Genomic DNA, 17,680 nt, shown 5'->3' with positions numbered 1-17,680 from the left:
TCCTGGCTCTAGGTCAGGATCTTATACACTCATAACACCCCACATAGTTGAGTCTCTCCCCCAAGAAAAACCACAGCTCTGGCTGTCTAACGCCTGTAAGAACCAATACCAGGCCCTAATCCTGGATCATCCTTAAATCTAGTTTGAGAAACCTACCCCATCAATCCTGCTACTCTGTTGCCTGGTGACAACCCAAAGGTCCAAATTCTTGATTATCACAAGATGAAAGATAAAACCAGAAACTGGGATTAGTATGTAAAATAAGATTGTTTTATAAATAAATAAATAAATAAATAAAATAAATAAATCAAGTGACAGTTCAGGCTGTGGATATGAAGTAAGGAGAATGTTCATGCATTGCTGGTGGGAGTGCAAACTTGTACACTCACTACTGAAATCAGTGTAGTGGTTCCTCGGCAAGATGGGAATCAATCTACCTTAAGATTCAGTTATACCACACCTTTTTCATAATTTTTTATTGATTTTTATTGAGCTCTACATTTTTTTCTGCTCCCCTCCCTTCTCTCCCCTCCCCTTCAACCCTCTCCTAAGGTCCCCATGCTCCCAATTTACTCAGGAGATCTTGTATTTTTCTACTTCCCATGTAGATTAGATAATTGTAAGTCTCTCTTAGGGTCCTCATTGTTGTCTAAGTTCTCTGGGATTGTGATTTGTAGGCTGGTTTTCTTTGCTTTATGTTTAAAAACCACTTATAGTGAGTACTTGTGATAATTGTCTTTCTGTGTCTGGGTTACCTCACTCAAAATGATGTTTTGAGCGCCATCCATTTTCCTGCAAAATTTAAGATGTTGTTATTTTTTCTACTATGTAGTACTCCATTGTATAAATGTATCACATTTTTTTTATCCATTCAAAACAGTGGTGGTGCACACCTTTAATTCCAGCACTTGGGAGGCAGAGGCAGGAGGCTCTCTGTGAGTTCGAGGCCAGCTTGGTCTACAAGAGCTAGTTCCAGGACAGGTTCCAAAGCTACAGAGAAACACTGACTCAAAAAAAAAAAAAAACCAAAAAAAGGAAGAAAGAAAGAAAGAAAGAAAGGAAGAAAATGGCAGTCTGACCGAAAACAATCTACAAATTCAATACAATGCCCATCAAAAACCCAGAAAAATTCTTCACAGACCTGGAAAGAAAAATTCTCAACTTCATATAGAAAAGCAAAAAACCCAGGATAGCCAAAACAATCCTGTACAATAAAGGAACTTCTGAAGGCATCACAATCCCTGATTTCAAACTCTACTGCAGAGCTACAGTACTGAAAACAGTATTGGCATAAAAACAGACAGGAGGAACAATGGAACCAAATCGAAGACCTGGATATCAATCCGCACACCTACAAACACCTGACTTTTGACAGAAAGTAAAAAAATATAAAATATAAAAAGAAAGCAGATTTAACAAGTGGTGCTGGCATAACTGGATATCAACATGTAGAAGAATGAAAATAAATCCATATCTATCACCATGCACAAAACTCAAGTCCAAATGGATCAAAGACCTCAACATAAAGCCAACCAAACTGAACTTCACAGAAGAAAAAGTGGGAAGTACACTTGAACTCATTGGCACAGGCGATCACTTCCTAAATATAACTCCAGCAGCACAGACACTGAGAGAAACAACTAATAAATGGGACCTCCTGAAACTGAGAATCTTCTGTAGAGCAAATAACATGGTCAACAAGATAAAACAACAGCCTGCAGAATGGGAAAAGATCTTCACCAACCCCACATCAGACTGAGGGCTGATCTCCAAAATATACAAAGAACTCAATAAAGTGGTAATCAGAAGAACAAATAATCCAATAAAAAATAGGGTATTGATCTAAGCAGAGAACTCTTAACAGAGGAATCTAAAATAGCTGAAAGACACTTAAGGAAATGCTCAACATCCTTAGTCATCAGAGAAATGCAAATCAAAACAACTCTGAGAATTCATCTTACACCTGTAAGAATAGCCAAGATCAAAAATACCAATGACAACTTTTGTTAGAGAGGATGTGCGTTAAAGGAAACACTCCTCCATTGCTGGTGGGAGTGAAAACTGGTACAGCTCTTTTTGGATATCAGTATGGAAATTTCTCAGAGAATTAGGAAACAACCTTCCTCAAGACCCAGCAATACCACTTTTGGGTATATACCCAAAGGATGCTCAATCATACCACAAGGACATGTGCTCAACTATGTTCATAGCAGCATTATTTGCCATAGCCAGAACCTGGAAACAACCTAAATGTCCCTCAACCAAAGAATGGATAAGGAAATTTTGGTACATTTACACAATGGAGTACTACATAACGACATCTTGAAATTTGCAGGCAAATGGATTTAGAAAACATCATGTTGAGTGAGTTAACCCAGTCCCAGAAATACAGATATCATATGCACTCACTCATAAGTGACTTTTAGAGATAAAGCAAAGAAAAACCTGCCTACAATTCACAATCCCAGAGAACCTAGATAACAAAGAAGTCCCTAAGAGAGACATACATGGATCTAATCTACATGGGAAGTAGAAAAAGACAAGATCTCCTGAGTAAATTGGGAGCATGGGGACCATGGGAGAGGGTAGGAGGGGAGGGAAGAGGAAAGGAGGGGAGCATAGAAAAGTATATAGCTCAATAAAAGCAATAAAAAATTCACAAAAAGGGACCTTTGCATCTGTGTACAGACTACGTAGTGACGTAGCAGCCATTGGACCCTGGGCTGGCCAGGGTACAGCCTGGGTACTTCCTGCCAGATGACAGGGCAGGCCAGCTAATGCCTGAATCCTAACACTCAGTCTTTTAAGAAAGGAAGAGGCGGGATGATGTATACCCAGAAGGGAGATGACTTATTTTGGCCTCTAGGTTTGCTTCTTGAAATACTGGAACTTTCTGGAATGACCCCATGGGTGGCTTTCTTGACTTGAGTTGCCCAATGTGTTTGTCATGATGGTTGGAACTGGAATATACATACTTATGGCACAGCAAAGGCTGTGCAGACTTGCAGGACTCTGTGACACTGTCACAATGCATGCCGCTGGGTAGGGAGCCAGGAACAGGAGGTCCCTCTAGAGACTGTCCTATGAAGGAGCATCTTTATATGCCCCCAGAAAGCCCCAGGACTCACATCATGATCGCAGGAGACTATAAGGCATTCTTGGAAGACTCCCAGGCATGGCATTGCTGCATGATGTAGGTGATAAAGATCCCACCGAGAATCATCATCCCGGGGGTCTGGAAGTAGAATGAATGGAGAGGGCATGAATGCTGATCTGGATGTGGGAATGTTTGAGCTGTAACTTGACTTCGCACCCCTATGGCTTTGGGAACTCCCACATTCTCTCTCAGGTCCATAGGTAAAAGGTCTTTCTGGGTCTTTGAGAGCCTCCATAGTAGATGAGAAAGAATGGTTACTTTGCTCCCTTAGGGCCTTTGAGAGTCTCCAGGGTAGATGAGAAAGAATGGTTACTTTGCTCCCTTACAGCCAGTGCCTCTGTAAAGAAGTGTGTGTGTGTGTGTGTGTGTGTGTGTGTGTGTGTGTGTGTGGCATCTCTATCTGAGGCAAGCACTGTGGCAGGTTGCTCAGCTAGAGTGTTGGAGACCTGGTTGCCACCTGCACGGGCGCGTATTTTATGATTGTGTAAAACGAGTGAGTCAATGATCAAGTCTGGTGGACTTTTCCCAGGAGCTGCTGAGTCTGACTGAAGGACCCAGATTGCACACTGGGGAGGAGGAACGAGGGCTTCTAGGCAGGGTTGTGAGCCTCCAGAATGGAAACTCACTCTTTGGGCACTAGGGGGCTCTACCAGAACACACATAAATGAAGGCAAAACACCCCATACACATAAAATAAAAATGAGTAACATCTGAAAACATCTTAAAAAGGGTGATCTAAGGTGATGAACAGGTGAGCTTCTCATGGCCTGTTTGACTGATGTCTTCTCTGTGTCTTCAGACAGCAGAACACCTTCTCTCTGGGTGGGGACAGTGAGGAGCTCCATAGTCAGGGGGACAGGCAAGGGGACGTGGGAGTGACTTCCCGCTTACAGGGTTTCTCAAGTGCCTGACGACACATTTTGGGTCGGAGCATCCTAAACCTCATCAGATTTATGTATATCTTTCATGTCTGAAGAAGTGTAGACGTTACCATTTGCTCTGTTTTAATAGTTTGTTTTGGTGTGGTGGGTATATGAAGGAAAACCTGACTCCATATATTTGTGTGTTTGGAAGAATTACTCTTTCATGGCCCTTTGAGATAATTACGTTTTTCTCAAAAAACAAGGTTTATTTCTCAGACTTAGCATTGTTGCCCTTTTGGGCCAGCCCCTTCTTTGCTCTGGGGATGTCCTGTGGATGGTGGGTATTTGACATCACTTCTGGTTCTTACCTAGCAGATGCTCTAGTACCCCTGCTCCACTAGCAATTTTGACAACTCATCTCTAAGTATGGCTGATTCCATCTCTCGTGGTTGGAAACAGAAATCCCCAACTCACGTGTTGGTTTCTTATTCATGTTATCTTAAATTATATCAGCAGACTTCACATAGTCTGTCTTATAGGCTGGGTATTTATATACCTCCAAAATCATTTATTAAAACTCAACGTACAGAACTCAGTGGTGCCAGCGAACAGAAGTACCGGCCATTTCAAAGGCTGGCCTTCTCTGGAGGTCTTCCAGCTCTATGATTCCTCGCTCCTTGTTGCATCACTGTTGGAAAAAACCATATCCACCTGAGCTTCTTCTGTATTCCCTCCCCACCCCGCCATACTGCTCTGGATTAGCAAAAAAGATTTTTTTTTCCTTTTGAGGCCAGTAGTTTTCTTATCCACAAGGTCAAGAACTATATCATGTTCATGTCTGCCACAAATAAAGCCTTGGGCATTTCTGATGCTTGATACATATTTATTAGAAGATTGAATGACGGACAGAGGGAATGTGGGTGATGAGATAACTATTTCTCTATTCTGAAAGCTCCCATAGGCAACGAGTACATAGTTGTACATACACCAAGGCTGGCGGAGAGATGCCTACCACCATACAGATGCATGTGTCTCAGGAGGACATCTTCACGTAAATTCATTTCAGTCTCCCACCTTGTTCTAGCAGAGAGCCAGCTGCACTTGCCAGGGTGAACTGAAGCACAAGTCCACAGAATAAGCAGAAAGAGAGACATTTCCCCTAGTTTGTCAGGAAAAGAAGAACCTGGCTTACAGGAGCCTATGCAGGGGAGGACATCACTGAAGTCTCAGTGAAAGAGTCTTCTAGAATCTTCAACTTCACTTATCTGGAGTCTTGAACTACACTGGAGTAACTTGGTATTGGGTTTGGTGGTTCTGGGATGACCACTGGATTTGTTGCGTAGACATTTGGAATGACCACATCCACCTGAAAAACAAAGGCTCACAGCAGGTGCACACTTCAAGAACGCTAGAGTAGTCCTCCAGAGGTTCATTGCTGGAAGCCTACACTCTAGCATGGTGTGGCTGAGGTCTGGGGGACGGCGATTAGGCTGTGGGTACCACTTTCATGAATGGGTTTATTCTTGACTCAGGGCGAGAGCTACTTTTCACCAGAGGATGCTGTAATAAAGCAAGGCCACCCCACATGCTTCAACCTTTCTCAACGAGGCCACTCTTCGTTTTCCTTCTCTGCTGTGTTTTAACCCAGGCAGAGAAGGCCTCTGCTCAGAAGTACTCAAGGGCAAAGCTGTGTAGCTACTCCAGCCACTAGAACTGAGAGGCAAGAACTCTTCTTTGTTTTATAAATTACCCAGCTGAGTGATAACAACAGCGAGTAGACTAAGGTGCCCCAGCAATGAAGACAAGTTAAAGGTAAACACTGAGACCTGTCGACGTTTTCCCACTTCCTCCTCTTTCGCAGGAATAAAATCCACAGAGACCCTGTTAGTCTTCTATCCTCTTGGGGTGTGTTTCTACCCACCAAGGCACCCCAGGACTCACATTGCTGTGCCGACAGCAGGTCACTTGGCAGCCAAAGTGGGAAGACACACTCGCAGTGCAGAGCTCCAGGAGGCAGAAGATGAGGAGCACACCAGAAATAGCCATGCCTAGATTCTGGAATCAGAAAAAACAAAATCCGAGGGCATCAGTACTGGGCCAGGAGTTTGACAAGACTCTGCAATGGGCCCTCTGTGTGGCCTTGGCAAAGTCTCCCTCCCTTAGCCTTATGGGGACAATTGTCTCCCAGGTCTTTGTGAGGCTAAAGCATGGGTGGAAAATGATTATTTTATCATCCACTGCAGTGGCCTTTATGGGAGGAGAGTAGTTGGTTAAGAAAATGCTGTAAAAGATTGCATCAGTGGTAATTTATTAATAAAATGGGTCGAGTAGAGAATACACATGGTCTTGTGTGTCAGAGGGATCAGCTGGATGCCATGCTGAAGAGAGCTTTGAGGAGACCAGGGTGGCAGGGGGTGGGGGGCAGGATCGAGCCAGGGGAGGGGTAGGGGTAGGGAGAGGGTCAGGATAAGGGGTAGGAGCAGGGGAGGGGTAGGAGTAGGGAGAGGGTCAGGATAAGGGGTAGGAGCAGGGGAGGGGTAGGAGTAGGGAGAGGGTCAGGAGCAGGGGTAGGAGCAGGGGAGGGTTAGGGGTAGGGAAAGGGTCAGGAGCAGAGGTAGGAGCAGGGGAGGGGTAGGGGTAGGGAGAGGGTCAGGAACAGGGGTAGGAGCAGGGGAGGGTTAGGGGTAGGGAAAGGGTCAGGAGCAGAGGTAGGAGCAGGGGAGGGGTAGGGGTAGGGAGAGGGTCAGGAACAGGGGTAGGAGCAGGGGAGGGGTATGGGTAGGGGTAGAGAGAGGGTAAGGAGCAGGATCAGAAGCAGGGTCAGGGGAGGCTATTTCAGTGACTGAGACGAGAGACACAGTAGTTAGGACCCACTCTACAATGGGAACGAAGTGGGAAACATGTCTGGATTCTGTATGCATCCCCCCCTCCAAAAAAAAAACCCAGCTGGATTCCTTAAGGACCCAGCTGAGAAGTGAGAGAGAGGGGTCAATGGTTTTGTCTCTAGCAACTGAAGGGTGGCGTTGCCTTGTGAGAAGGAAAAGCTGAAAGCAAGCCTGTGTGCCGCTAGAAAACCTCTAAGAAAATGGAGGGGCTAGATAGTGTGGAAGAGAGAAGGGATGGGGGAAGGGAGAACTTGTCTGCTGGGTGAGGCTGTGGTCTACTGGCAGGCTGAGAGAACACGCCCAAAGCTGCCCATTAGGTTCAGTATCACAATTCCCTGTGGCCACTGAGTATCAGATTGGAGTGCTGAGGCCATAACAGAGACATGCCGTCAGTGTAAAACACAACCTGGATTTCAAAGTGTCACTCCTCAAAACGAAAATGTCCCCGACCCTCACTGCACCTTAACTAAATGTGGGCTCCCTCCCCCCCCTCAATTCTCCCACATTAACAAGGATCAGAGGGAAGGCTTAGCTGCTGGGCTCTTTCTGGCATGGTCTGAACATAGCTGAGTGGTGGCAGGGATCTTTGACTGCAGACTCTCACCCTGCTGTCGTAGTAATGGTAGCCACTGGTTCCTGCAACACACATATCCGTGATGAAGAGCATGATGCCCACTGCAGAAGAGATGGCGCTGAAGATGTTCAAGCCCACACTGGCATTCATCTGGAGAGGACACACAGGGTCGAGGCGGGAGAGGAAGCTATGTAAAAAGCTGAGACAGATTCAGCAAGCTCCCGTCCTCCATTTCACTGTGCTCAGTAAGACTGTGCGTAATCTTTACCATCAAAACCATTTGTAAAAGTCAGGGTTCAATGGTAGGAAACACTATATGCATCTGGACCGTGTACAGAAAGGTATGTCTAGATAGGTTAAACTTCCCTTTCTGCATGTTTTCCATTAGTGCTTGTCTGATTGTAGGGTCCTGATCACTAGGAGACAGTTACTCTGGGCAACCTGCTCATCAAGGAAGCAGAGCTATTATACTGGTCCATTACTAGGGAAGCAGAAAAAGCTCTTTCCACATGGTTCTTCAGAGTTCAGTTTCTGGATTTCTTAGTGAAGCAGGTGCTGGGACCTTTACTGGCCCCTTGTAGAAGTGACTGGAAACCTGTTCTATGTGCTATGAACATACTCTGTGTAGTGTGTCCCGAGTACCTCCCAGCTTTGTGTCTCCTCCTATGAAGATCTCCTATGCAAGCCAGTGCTTTCTTCCTGTCTTTCCATCCTGACACCTTGACAGTGGTGGCAGCATTGCTCTTCCCTCTCTGAGTTGTGTGTGTGCGGTCTGTCGCCTGTATATAAGGGTTAGCGTGAAAGCGAGTGCCTTAGGTTTTGTCTTGGTGGAGCTAGAGTCAGGGAAGGATTGCTTGTCAGTCTTATTGCTTACTGTGACACTACAGGTCCCCGCTGGATGCACCGCCTCAGAATGTGACTTACCAGGCATGGTGAATTGGGTTGTTTTTCTGCCGCCACCGAGAAAGATCCTGAAATGATAAACTTGTGCACGAGATTGGGAATTTACCAAGTGTTAGGCAGCAGTGTACCCTTTCTTAGGAATCTGATTCCGAGAGGAATGTCTCTCACAGAGTTACTTATGACAATCCCAGCTCTACAGTGGTAGAAAATGTGTTTGCTGCCTTGCTAAAGGACAGCGAGGGGATAATCAGGATTTTAGGATTCACCAGAACAGGTTTCCCCTCCCCCGCCCATGGCTGCTATTTATTTAAAACAGCAGAGTACACCCTGGGAACACATAAATCATAAACCATACACATAGTCAAAGAACCAGAGCAGGTTTTAAAGTCTAGTTTGAAACTTAAATCATCTTTGGCAGGTTAATAGCCACTCCAAGTCTTTATTTCCTCATCTGAAAAAAATGTGGCCATTCATATCTATTTAGGCATTATTGTTATAACTTATGACTCATATTTACTATGTCTTGTTCATAGTTCCCAACTGAAGTACCCCATTTCCTGATGTTGGTTTACATATGCCCACCATCTGTTACTTTCTGGCGTTTAGACCAGGGTTCATGAGATGTGGACCCCTGGAGGGTAGAGGGGAAGGGTACTGTCTCCTCTGGGTGCCCAGACAGGGGTTCAGCACCAGTGCTTCCAGTTGCATGCCTGAATGGGTTCTGTCAATCACTTAGATACTGAATGCGAGTCTCTGACGCTGAGCATCACACAAGGGGAGATTCCCCCCCCCCCCCCCCCCCCAGGACTGGTGCTCCGCAGGCAACATGGCTCAGGGATCACTTGCCATTGCTTGCCCAGAGTTTTAACAGTGGTGGTCTGGGAGGGAGTAGCTAAGATTTCATAAAAGCTACTATCTGCTCGGTTCTACTTGAGGTGCTCTAAGAAACGGCTCTGCTGAGGGGAAGTTCACATACCTTACCATTCATCGATTTAAAGCGCACAATCCCAGCAATTTGAATATATTTACAGAGCTGTACAATCTGAGTCGTGAACATCCTCATCATCCCATACTTAAACCTTGAGTAACAGTCCACCTAACACTACTGTTATTTCCTTTTTAAAGATGGGCAAAATCTGGGTCTAGGAGAGAAATCATTTTCTTCAGCAGTGTAGCCCCTACGAAGTTGCCATGCTCCAGTAAATACCCGCTCACCCATGCTAATACAAGCAACCCTGACTAAACTCAGTGGGTCAAAAGAAAAAAGCACCATGAAAGTAGAAGGTGGACAAGCTGGGGAAAGACAGGAGTCAGAAGGAGTGAGAAGAGGGTGTGAACATGACATAATATATAAACATATGTATAAAATTTTTAAAATGAATAAATTTGAAAAATGGGCAGAAGAGACTTATGGGTTTTAAACAATTCACTCAAGATCACTGAGCAAGTAGCGAAGCTTGAGCTCAAACCCAGATAGCCCGACATCAGACTCAACGTCTCAGTCTTCATCCCGTATACCCGCTCAGGGCAGATTTGTAGTCACCTACAGCGAAAATGTGTCTGAGCTGCTTCCTTTCCAAGGAAGATGTCCTGTTTTTCTTTCTCTCATTGGGAAAACAAATCCAGTTTTTACAATGTTTCCCTTATAGAATTGTGTTAGGGAATAAGGGGAGGAAGTTGGAATTTCATGTTCTTGTTAGTCTTCTGGAGGTGCCAGAGGAGATGCTCCTCTGCTCGGGAGGAAGGAGGGCATTAGAAACAAATGGGGACAGAAAGACAGATCCGGACTTAAGGAAGTGACAAAGAACAACAAGAACAACAACAAAACACCCGAGGACAAGGGGAAGAAAGTTGTGCCCTGAAGGGCTGGCAGGGCACGTCCTGGTGTTCGCAGACACCCAGGGGTTCTAACATGGTACAGCAAGTCAGTGAGTAGCTGTGACATTATGAGATATTTCAGTACAGGTCTATCTACAAGTACAGGCATCTGTAGAGGGTTGGGGCAAGGGATGGGGCTGAGCTCTAAGTACTGGTCAGTTCAGAGTCCAAGGAACCTGCAGCCTGGGAAGAAGAGTCATGAACAGGAGGAGTCATTGATATGAGTCAGAGGGATCAGGATGATACATGATACATCCTTATGGTTTTGCAGGTTTGTGAGGCTGTGGGGATGGCAGAGTGCCAAGCTGTTTTATTAACATTGAACAATAAAGGACGGCATTGGTTGCCTTCTAAGGCCATTCTGGAGTTTGGGTGTTTATGGGAAAACTCATATTTGAGTCACAGGTAGATGAGGGGAAAGCAACAAGGAAAGGGAGTTGGAGAAGAGCAGTGTGTGTGTGTGCATATGTGTGTGCATGTGTGTGTGTGCATGCATGTGTGTGTGCATGTGTGTGTGTGTGTGTGCATGCGTGTGTGCGTGTGTGTGTGTGTGTGCATGCGTGTATGTTGGGAAGGAACCAGGAAAAGAATGAGAGTCCAAAGGCAATGAACTGGCGTTGAGAAAGGCTTGTAATTTTTTTTTTTTTGTGGAGTCACAGATAACATTGATGATCTAATAAAAGCCATGGACCTTTTTAGAAAAAGAATGCATAGCTATTGTGCTCGATATTTCCCTGAAATGGCCTCTGAGCCCATCTATGGACAATAAGTTAGACATCTCCTCTGCTGGGCCATTTACTATTGGACAACAACAACAAAATAGTGTTTTTTGAGCTTAGTCTTCTGGGTGTCTGCTGAACAATGCTGAAAGTCTAGCTCCAGTATTGTTTTCTTTGAGAGTTAAATGATGCTATTACTGGGTTGATGATCTAGAAGAAACACCTTGGTTTTGGTGAGTACAGCTTTGTAGGGCTATAGCTTGATTTCTGACCCTCAGTTTTGTATTTTCAAAGACCTAACCCCAGAACCTCATAATGTGATTTTAGATAGGGTTTTATTATGTATCCCCAGCTGGCCTGGAACTCACTCTGTAGACTGGACTGCCCCTGAACTCACAGAGATCCTTCTGCTTCTACCTCCAGAGTGCAGGGAATAAAGGCGCATTCTATCATGCATATCCATTAGCATTCTTATAAGTGGAGGTTAACATGGATGGACTATAAATTGTCGTGTTAAGGGAAAGAAGTCAGAATCTAAAAGGTGAATACCACATAATTTCTCTCATAGACATATGTATTGTGTATGTGTGTGTATGTGCATGCATGGTGTTATAAGTCATGAAATGGGGCAAAGAGATCATAAGATTGATGGCAAATGAGAGTGGCAACAGAAACTGGATATGGAAGCAGAAGGGGAGTGTGATGAATTGTCAACCTAATATTACATAGATCATCTAGGTAATATCATCTCAACGAGGGATTGCCTATATTCGTTTGGCTTGTGATCATGTCTGGGAAGGATTATCTTAATTAATTTAATTGATATGGGGAGACAAAAGTCACTGTGGGAAGCACCATTCCTCAGATGGGGGTTCCTGATTATGTCATAGTTGAGAGCTTGAGTTGATCCAGCAAGCATGTAAAGTGAGCGTGCATGCGTTCATTTCTCTTTGTTCTTTTTTTTTTTTTTTTTTGATTTTCGAGACAGGGTTTCTCCGTAGCTTTTTGGTTCCAGGCCTGGAACTAGCTCTTCCTCTGCCTCTGCCTCCGAGTGCTAGGATTAAAGGTGTGAGCCACCACCACCCGGCCTCTCTTTGTTCTTGACTATATCTGATATGACTAGCTGTTTCAAGTTCTCAGCACCTTGACTTCTTCTCTGTAAAGGAATGTAGCCTGTAGTCTGGAATCATAAGCTGAAGCAAATCCTTTCTCCCCCTGTGTTGTTTCATCAGGATATTTTATCACAGCAATAAAAAGGAAACTAAAACAGGGAGGTATTAGGGGAAGGAAGGGGTCATGTGGGAGGGGAGCAAGGGAGCAAGGGAGGGGAGTGCCAGGGAGAAGACAAGAACAAAGTAGGAGTGAAAGTGCCATAATAAACCCATTACTTTCCATGCTAATTTAAAACACCACCACCACCATCAGCACCAGTACCACCATCAGCACCACCACCACCATCACCAGTACCACCACTACCATCACCACCACCATCAGCACCACCACCAGCACCACTACCACCACTACCACCACTACCATCACCACCAGTACCACCACTACCATCACCATCAGTACCACCACTACCACCACTACCATCACCACCAGTACCACCACTACCATCACCACCAGTACCACCACTACCACCACTACCATCACCACCACCATCAGCACCACCACCAGCACCACTACCACCACTACCATCACCACCACCACCACCACCACGACAACCACCACCACCAGCACCAGTACCAGCACCAGTATCACCACTCCCCAAATCACCAGCAGTACCACCACCAGCAGTATCACCACTACTACTACCACTATCAGCACCACAACCACCATCAACACCATCATCAGAACCAGCAGCAGCAGTACCACCATCAGCATCACCACCATCAACACCATCATCAGAATCACCAGCAACAGCACCACGACCAGTACCACCACTCCCACCAGCACCGCCAGCAGCACCACCGGCAGCAACAGCACCACCAGCACCACCACTAACACCACCAGCACCACCACTGCCATCATCATCATCATCATCATCATCATCATCATCATCATCATCAGAAGCAGCAGCAGCAACAACAACAACAACAAAGAAGTTGGGACACAAGACAGGTACCAGGGGAAGATGGCTAGCCATAAGGTTAGGAGAGACTGCAGTGGTGATTACTGTCAGTGGCTGACATTCTGGTCTTGGATTTCTGGCCTTCAGAACAGGGAGATCACACATTTCTACGGTCTGGAACTACCCAACCGATGGCAGTTTGTTATAGTCCATTCCAACCCCTTCTCCAACTAAGACTTTTGAGCAAGAACCTCCGTATTCCCCAGCAGCTTGATGAGGCTGCCATGAGCACCAGACTGGAGCTACTCACCCAGATGCCTCCCCAGAAGGGGAAGCCTCCATAGAGGGACACCGGTACATAGTACCCGAAGAGGTTGAATAACATGATGGAGCCCAGGCCAATGTGCACCAAGCCAATCAGGATCTGGATGGCCTGTCACGAGAGCCACAAGCTGAAGCCTTTGCCTCTAAGCCCTGATCTTGCCTTTCCTTTTACTTCCTTTATGCAATACCCATTTGGTGTCCCTGGTCTAGAAGATAATGTGAGAAACATATTAATAAAATCAAAACTATCTATAATCAAACCCTCCCTGGAGAAAGCAAACATATACATTTCATTATAATCTTCTATTGTTCTTTTTCAAACACATATCTTGGTAACATAGAAACAGTGTCTCTGTACTTTATTAACTCAATGCTTCATCCTGAGAATATCTTTGGGTTGTTAAATTTTGTTGGTATGTATGAGTGTGTTCGTACATGTTCATACGTGTATGCACATGGATGTGTGTGAAAGTATGTGAGTGTGGAAGCTGGAGATTGACATCAGGTGCCTTTATCAGTCACTCTCCATCTTATTTTTCTGAGACAGAGTCTCTCACCAAATCTGGTGCTCACCAATTGGTTAAACATGGCTGGCCAGCAATCTCCAGGGATCCTCTTGTCTCTTCCTCCCCAGCGCTGGTATTATAGGCTCATGCTATTGTACCTAGCTTTTATGTGATTACTTTGGATCTGTATTTCAGTCTCTACACCAGCAAGCACTTCCCAATTCACTAGCTATTTTTCAAAATATTCTCTAAGGGCTTCCTAGAGTCTCTGAGGGCAGCTGTAAGACTGATGTTGGACAGGTAAGATGACCTTTAGATTTTATGTTACACACGGACTTATGTTCAACATTCTTGCGTGTAATTTTTTGCCTTTAATTTTTTTCTTGTCTCATAGATTCTTTGTCCTTCCTTATTCTTTACCAAATTCATGTGTTGAGGTCCTAGTTTCTCTGAATATGGCCTGATATGAATATAGGAATGTTGCTAATGCCATGAATCAAGATGAAATCATGCTGGAATAGGGTGAGTTCCAATCCAATATCACCAGTGTCATTACTTAAAAAAATTAGTTGTGAAAATCTAGGATTCTGAATCCAAAGCCTACTTCAAAAACCAAAATAAAATGAAACGTCCACGCGGGAATCTGAGTGATGCTGCAGCAGCCAAGGAGCTACTAGAAACTGGGAGAAAGATCTGTAAGAGATCTTTCCTTTATGCCTGCAGAGGGAGCTACCCAACCTAAGGCAGTTCTTCGATCCCAACAGACTTTGATTTTAGATATATATTCTCCAGAAATGTGAAGCAATGCATTTCTGTTGTTCTTGGCTATGAGTCCATGGGCTATATTATAGCATCCATAAGAAGCTAATATAGATATTGCTGTGTGTGTTTCTTGCAGATATGCTGTATAAAGCATATATATTGTTTCCTTAGGTTCATACTAATGGTACATTAATAACATATCTCGGAATAAGACCCAATCATTGCACAAAGAGCTTCCTTGTTCTCTTCATGGTACTATAACAACAGTGGCTTACTAATGTTAAATTGATGGATAGTATACTGGTTAGTTTTAACTGTCGATTTGATACAACATGCAGTCACTTAGGAAGACAGTATTAATGAGGAAATATCTAGGTTAGGTTAGACTGTGGGGATTTCTATGGGGGATTGTCTCCATTGCTCATTCATTCATGTGGGAAGATCCAGCCATCGTGGGCAGCACTATTCCCTAGACAGAGGTCCTGAATTGTAGAGGATAGAGAAAAATATACGAGAGCTAGAAGGAGCACAGATGTGTTAGTTCTCCTCTGCTCTAGCTGTGGATGTGATGTAACCTGCCTCAAATTCTTCTTTGACTTCCCTGCTAACCTGGAACTGTAAGTCAAACAAACGTCTTCCTCCCATCTGTTGCTTTTCATCAGAGTATTTTTTTTTATCACAGCAACAGAAACAAAACCAGAATAGATACTTTGGTTGTGTCCATCCTTCTGTCCCTACAAGCCACACTGCAACAAATAAACTTATAGGTACCACATTTCTTGTGCATAGTGGCATATTTGGAGTCTAAAGTCTCACAAATGGACCACTGGAGATGGCTTTCAACTTGCAAGTGCTTCATTAAGCACTTTACCAACTGAGCTATCCCAGTCTGCTGCTCCCTCTTTGGAATTTCTAGTCATCTATCTCAAGCCTCTCTCTGTAGCGTGGCCTCAGGGTCACAAAGTGAACTTCCACTTACCCCTAGGACTTTGCCATCTTTCAAGACTTTCTGGACTGGCACCAAACCAGGTGGATTCCCATGAATTACGTGGATTTGACTCTGGTTGCCTGGATAGAGAGGCACCTGAGCCACCGTTCCCGTGATCACAGGGTAACCGTTGTAGGGTGGCACCATATATACAGAATTGGCCGTGGGGCCTGGTGGAGTCGTTGGGTTCATGCTGATGAAAGAAATAAGTGCAATAGAGTCACTTGTCATTTGTATACTTGTGTTTACAGTTTTCAAAAGACTTCAAGAGGCTGGGAAGATAGCTCAAACAGTAGCCACACAAGCATGTGGATATGAGTTTGGATCTCCAGTACCTTAGTAAAAAGTCAAGCCTAGGATCTTGACCTTGAGATGTCTTATCAGGTGAAGGCACTTACTGCCTGATGACCTGAGTTTGGGCCCTGGGACTTACATGGTGGAACTGACTCCCCATAATCTCCAAGAACATTTACTGGCACATCTGTGGTCATCCACAGTAATCAAATAAAGTGTAATAACAATAATAATAAAACAGATTTATTGTTATTGTCTTTATTGTCAAGCATACCTGCCAGGCAAGAGAGACAGGGAATCTCTAGGGCTAGCTGGTTGCCAGTTTAAAAGATAAGATGAAGAGTGAGCGAAGAAGACATGCAACATAGACCTGTGACCTCCATACATATGTGCACACATATGTTTGCACACCCCCACACATGCACATATATAGGACTTTAAACACTTTAAAATAACTGAGAATGAAGCTAGGTGTCATGGTGAGTGGTGCATACCTTTACTCTCAGCCCTCAGGAGGCAGAGGCAGGCAGATCTCTGTGAGTTCGTGGCCAGCTTGGTCTATAGAGTGAATTCTAAGGCTGCTAGGGTTACACAGAAACCCTCTCTTGAAAAAAACAAAGCAAAACAAACAAAAACCAACCAGCCAAGCAACCAACCAAGCGAATAAAAATCCCAACTGAGAATGGCTTTTTCTTGAGCAATTCAACCCCATAACCTTGCTAATCCCATTTTAGAGACAGTGTTAAGCCTTCTTTACAGGTCTTATTGAGAATACCAGGCAACCAATGCTTTACAAAGGCATCTCTTTCAATCTTAACCTTAGTCCCACAGATTAATAAAGTATGGCCTGGAGAGGTTAGGTGATCCCGGAAGACAGGCTGAGCCTTTTCTCCATTTGCATGGTTCCTAGCGTTTCCATCTTAGTTTGCATACATTGACATTATCTGGCTCTGGAGTGCCACAGTGGAAAGACTCTTGGGAACACTGAGTTCAGTTCTCTTAGATTTCAGAAAAGGAAACAGAAAAGAGTGGGACTTCTCCAGTATCAGGGACATATTAAAAAATTGGAGGTCATTGTGCTCAAGAAAAGTCCATTATCAGTGTAATGTGTGTGTGTGTTCCATGTCACACATTTGGAGGTCAGAGAGTAACTGGTGGAAGTTGAGTTTCTCCTGCCACCATGTGGGTCCTAGATCTCAAACTCAGGTCATCAGTCTTGGCAACAGTAACCCTTACCCACTGAGTTTGCGTGCCTTTAAAATTTTCTTTCCTTTTCCCATTCCACTTTTGGAGCAGACACAGCAAACTGAGTGTAATACACCCTTCCAACATCTTTCATCCATTCCCCGTATCTCATTTGACAATAACCCCTTCTCCCCATCCCTCAGCGATCCGTACAAATACTCGATTATGTACACTCACCTTACTGTGCCTGTTGCCAAGTAAGCCTCTCTTGCTCCCGTTCCCAGCTCTCTGCTGTGGAAAACTTACTCCTCTAGAGAGTGACTGCACTCTGCCCAGTTGGAGGATTCATTTAGAATGATCCAAAGTCCTCTCCACTTCTTTCCTGGGCAAGGGCTGGGTCAGCAGCTGTTCAGAGCGTCCACACCCATATTTGCTTCCTGCTTTAGTCATGGAACCAATTAAATACAGTTCCATTTGCCAAGGGTTTCATGATGCCTGAATGGATAGACTGTGCTGGGTGCTCTGGGAGACAAAAGAATGACCTGGGCACTCAGGGCTTGATGTCCTGAGC

General features: G+C 44.6%; 1 protein-coding gene across 2 annotated transcripts; it reads right to left on the bottom strand.

Moving 5' to 3' along the window:
* Positions 1 to 4,886: 4,886 nt before the first annotated feature.
* Positions 4,887 to 17,474, bottom strand: Ms4a8 (membrane spanning 4-domains A8). Of its 2 annotated transcripts, XM_041661570.1 has the most exons (8): positions 17,347 to 17,427; positions 16,199 to 16,247; positions 15,622 to 15,823; positions 13,361 to 13,483; positions 8,404 to 8,463; positions 7,510 to 7,629; positions 5,962 to 6,075; positions 4,887 to 5,386 (listed from the first exon to the last, which is right to left on the bottom strand). In XM_041661570.1, the coding sequence occupies exons 3-8, from the start codon at positions 15,820 to 15,822 to the stop codon at positions 5,282 to 5,284; spliced, it is 723 nt and encodes a 240-aa protein (XP_041517504.1). In that variant the 5' UTR covers position 15,823; positions 16,199 to 16,247; positions 17,347 to 17,427; the 3' UTR covers positions 4,887 to 5,281. The 2 variants fall into 2 exon arrangements, with proteins under 2 accessions (XP_041517504.1, XP_041517503.1); XM_041661569.1 differs by lacking the exon at positions 16,199 to 16,247 and having other exon boundaries at positions 17,347 to 17,474.
* Positions 17,475 to 17,680: the final 206 nt, after the last annotated feature.

Source organism: Microtus oregoni, unplaced genomic scaffold (assembly GCF_018167655.1).
Source record: "Microtus oregoni isolate MIOR12 unplaced genomic scaffold, Mior012 000012F_ref0000307, whole genome shotgun sequence".
In the NCBI taxonomy this organism is placed as follows: Eukaryota; Metazoa; Chordata; class Mammalia; order Rodentia; family Cricetidae; genus Microtus; species Microtus oregoni.
This window is presented reverse-complemented; position numbering and strand designations above follow the sequence as displayed.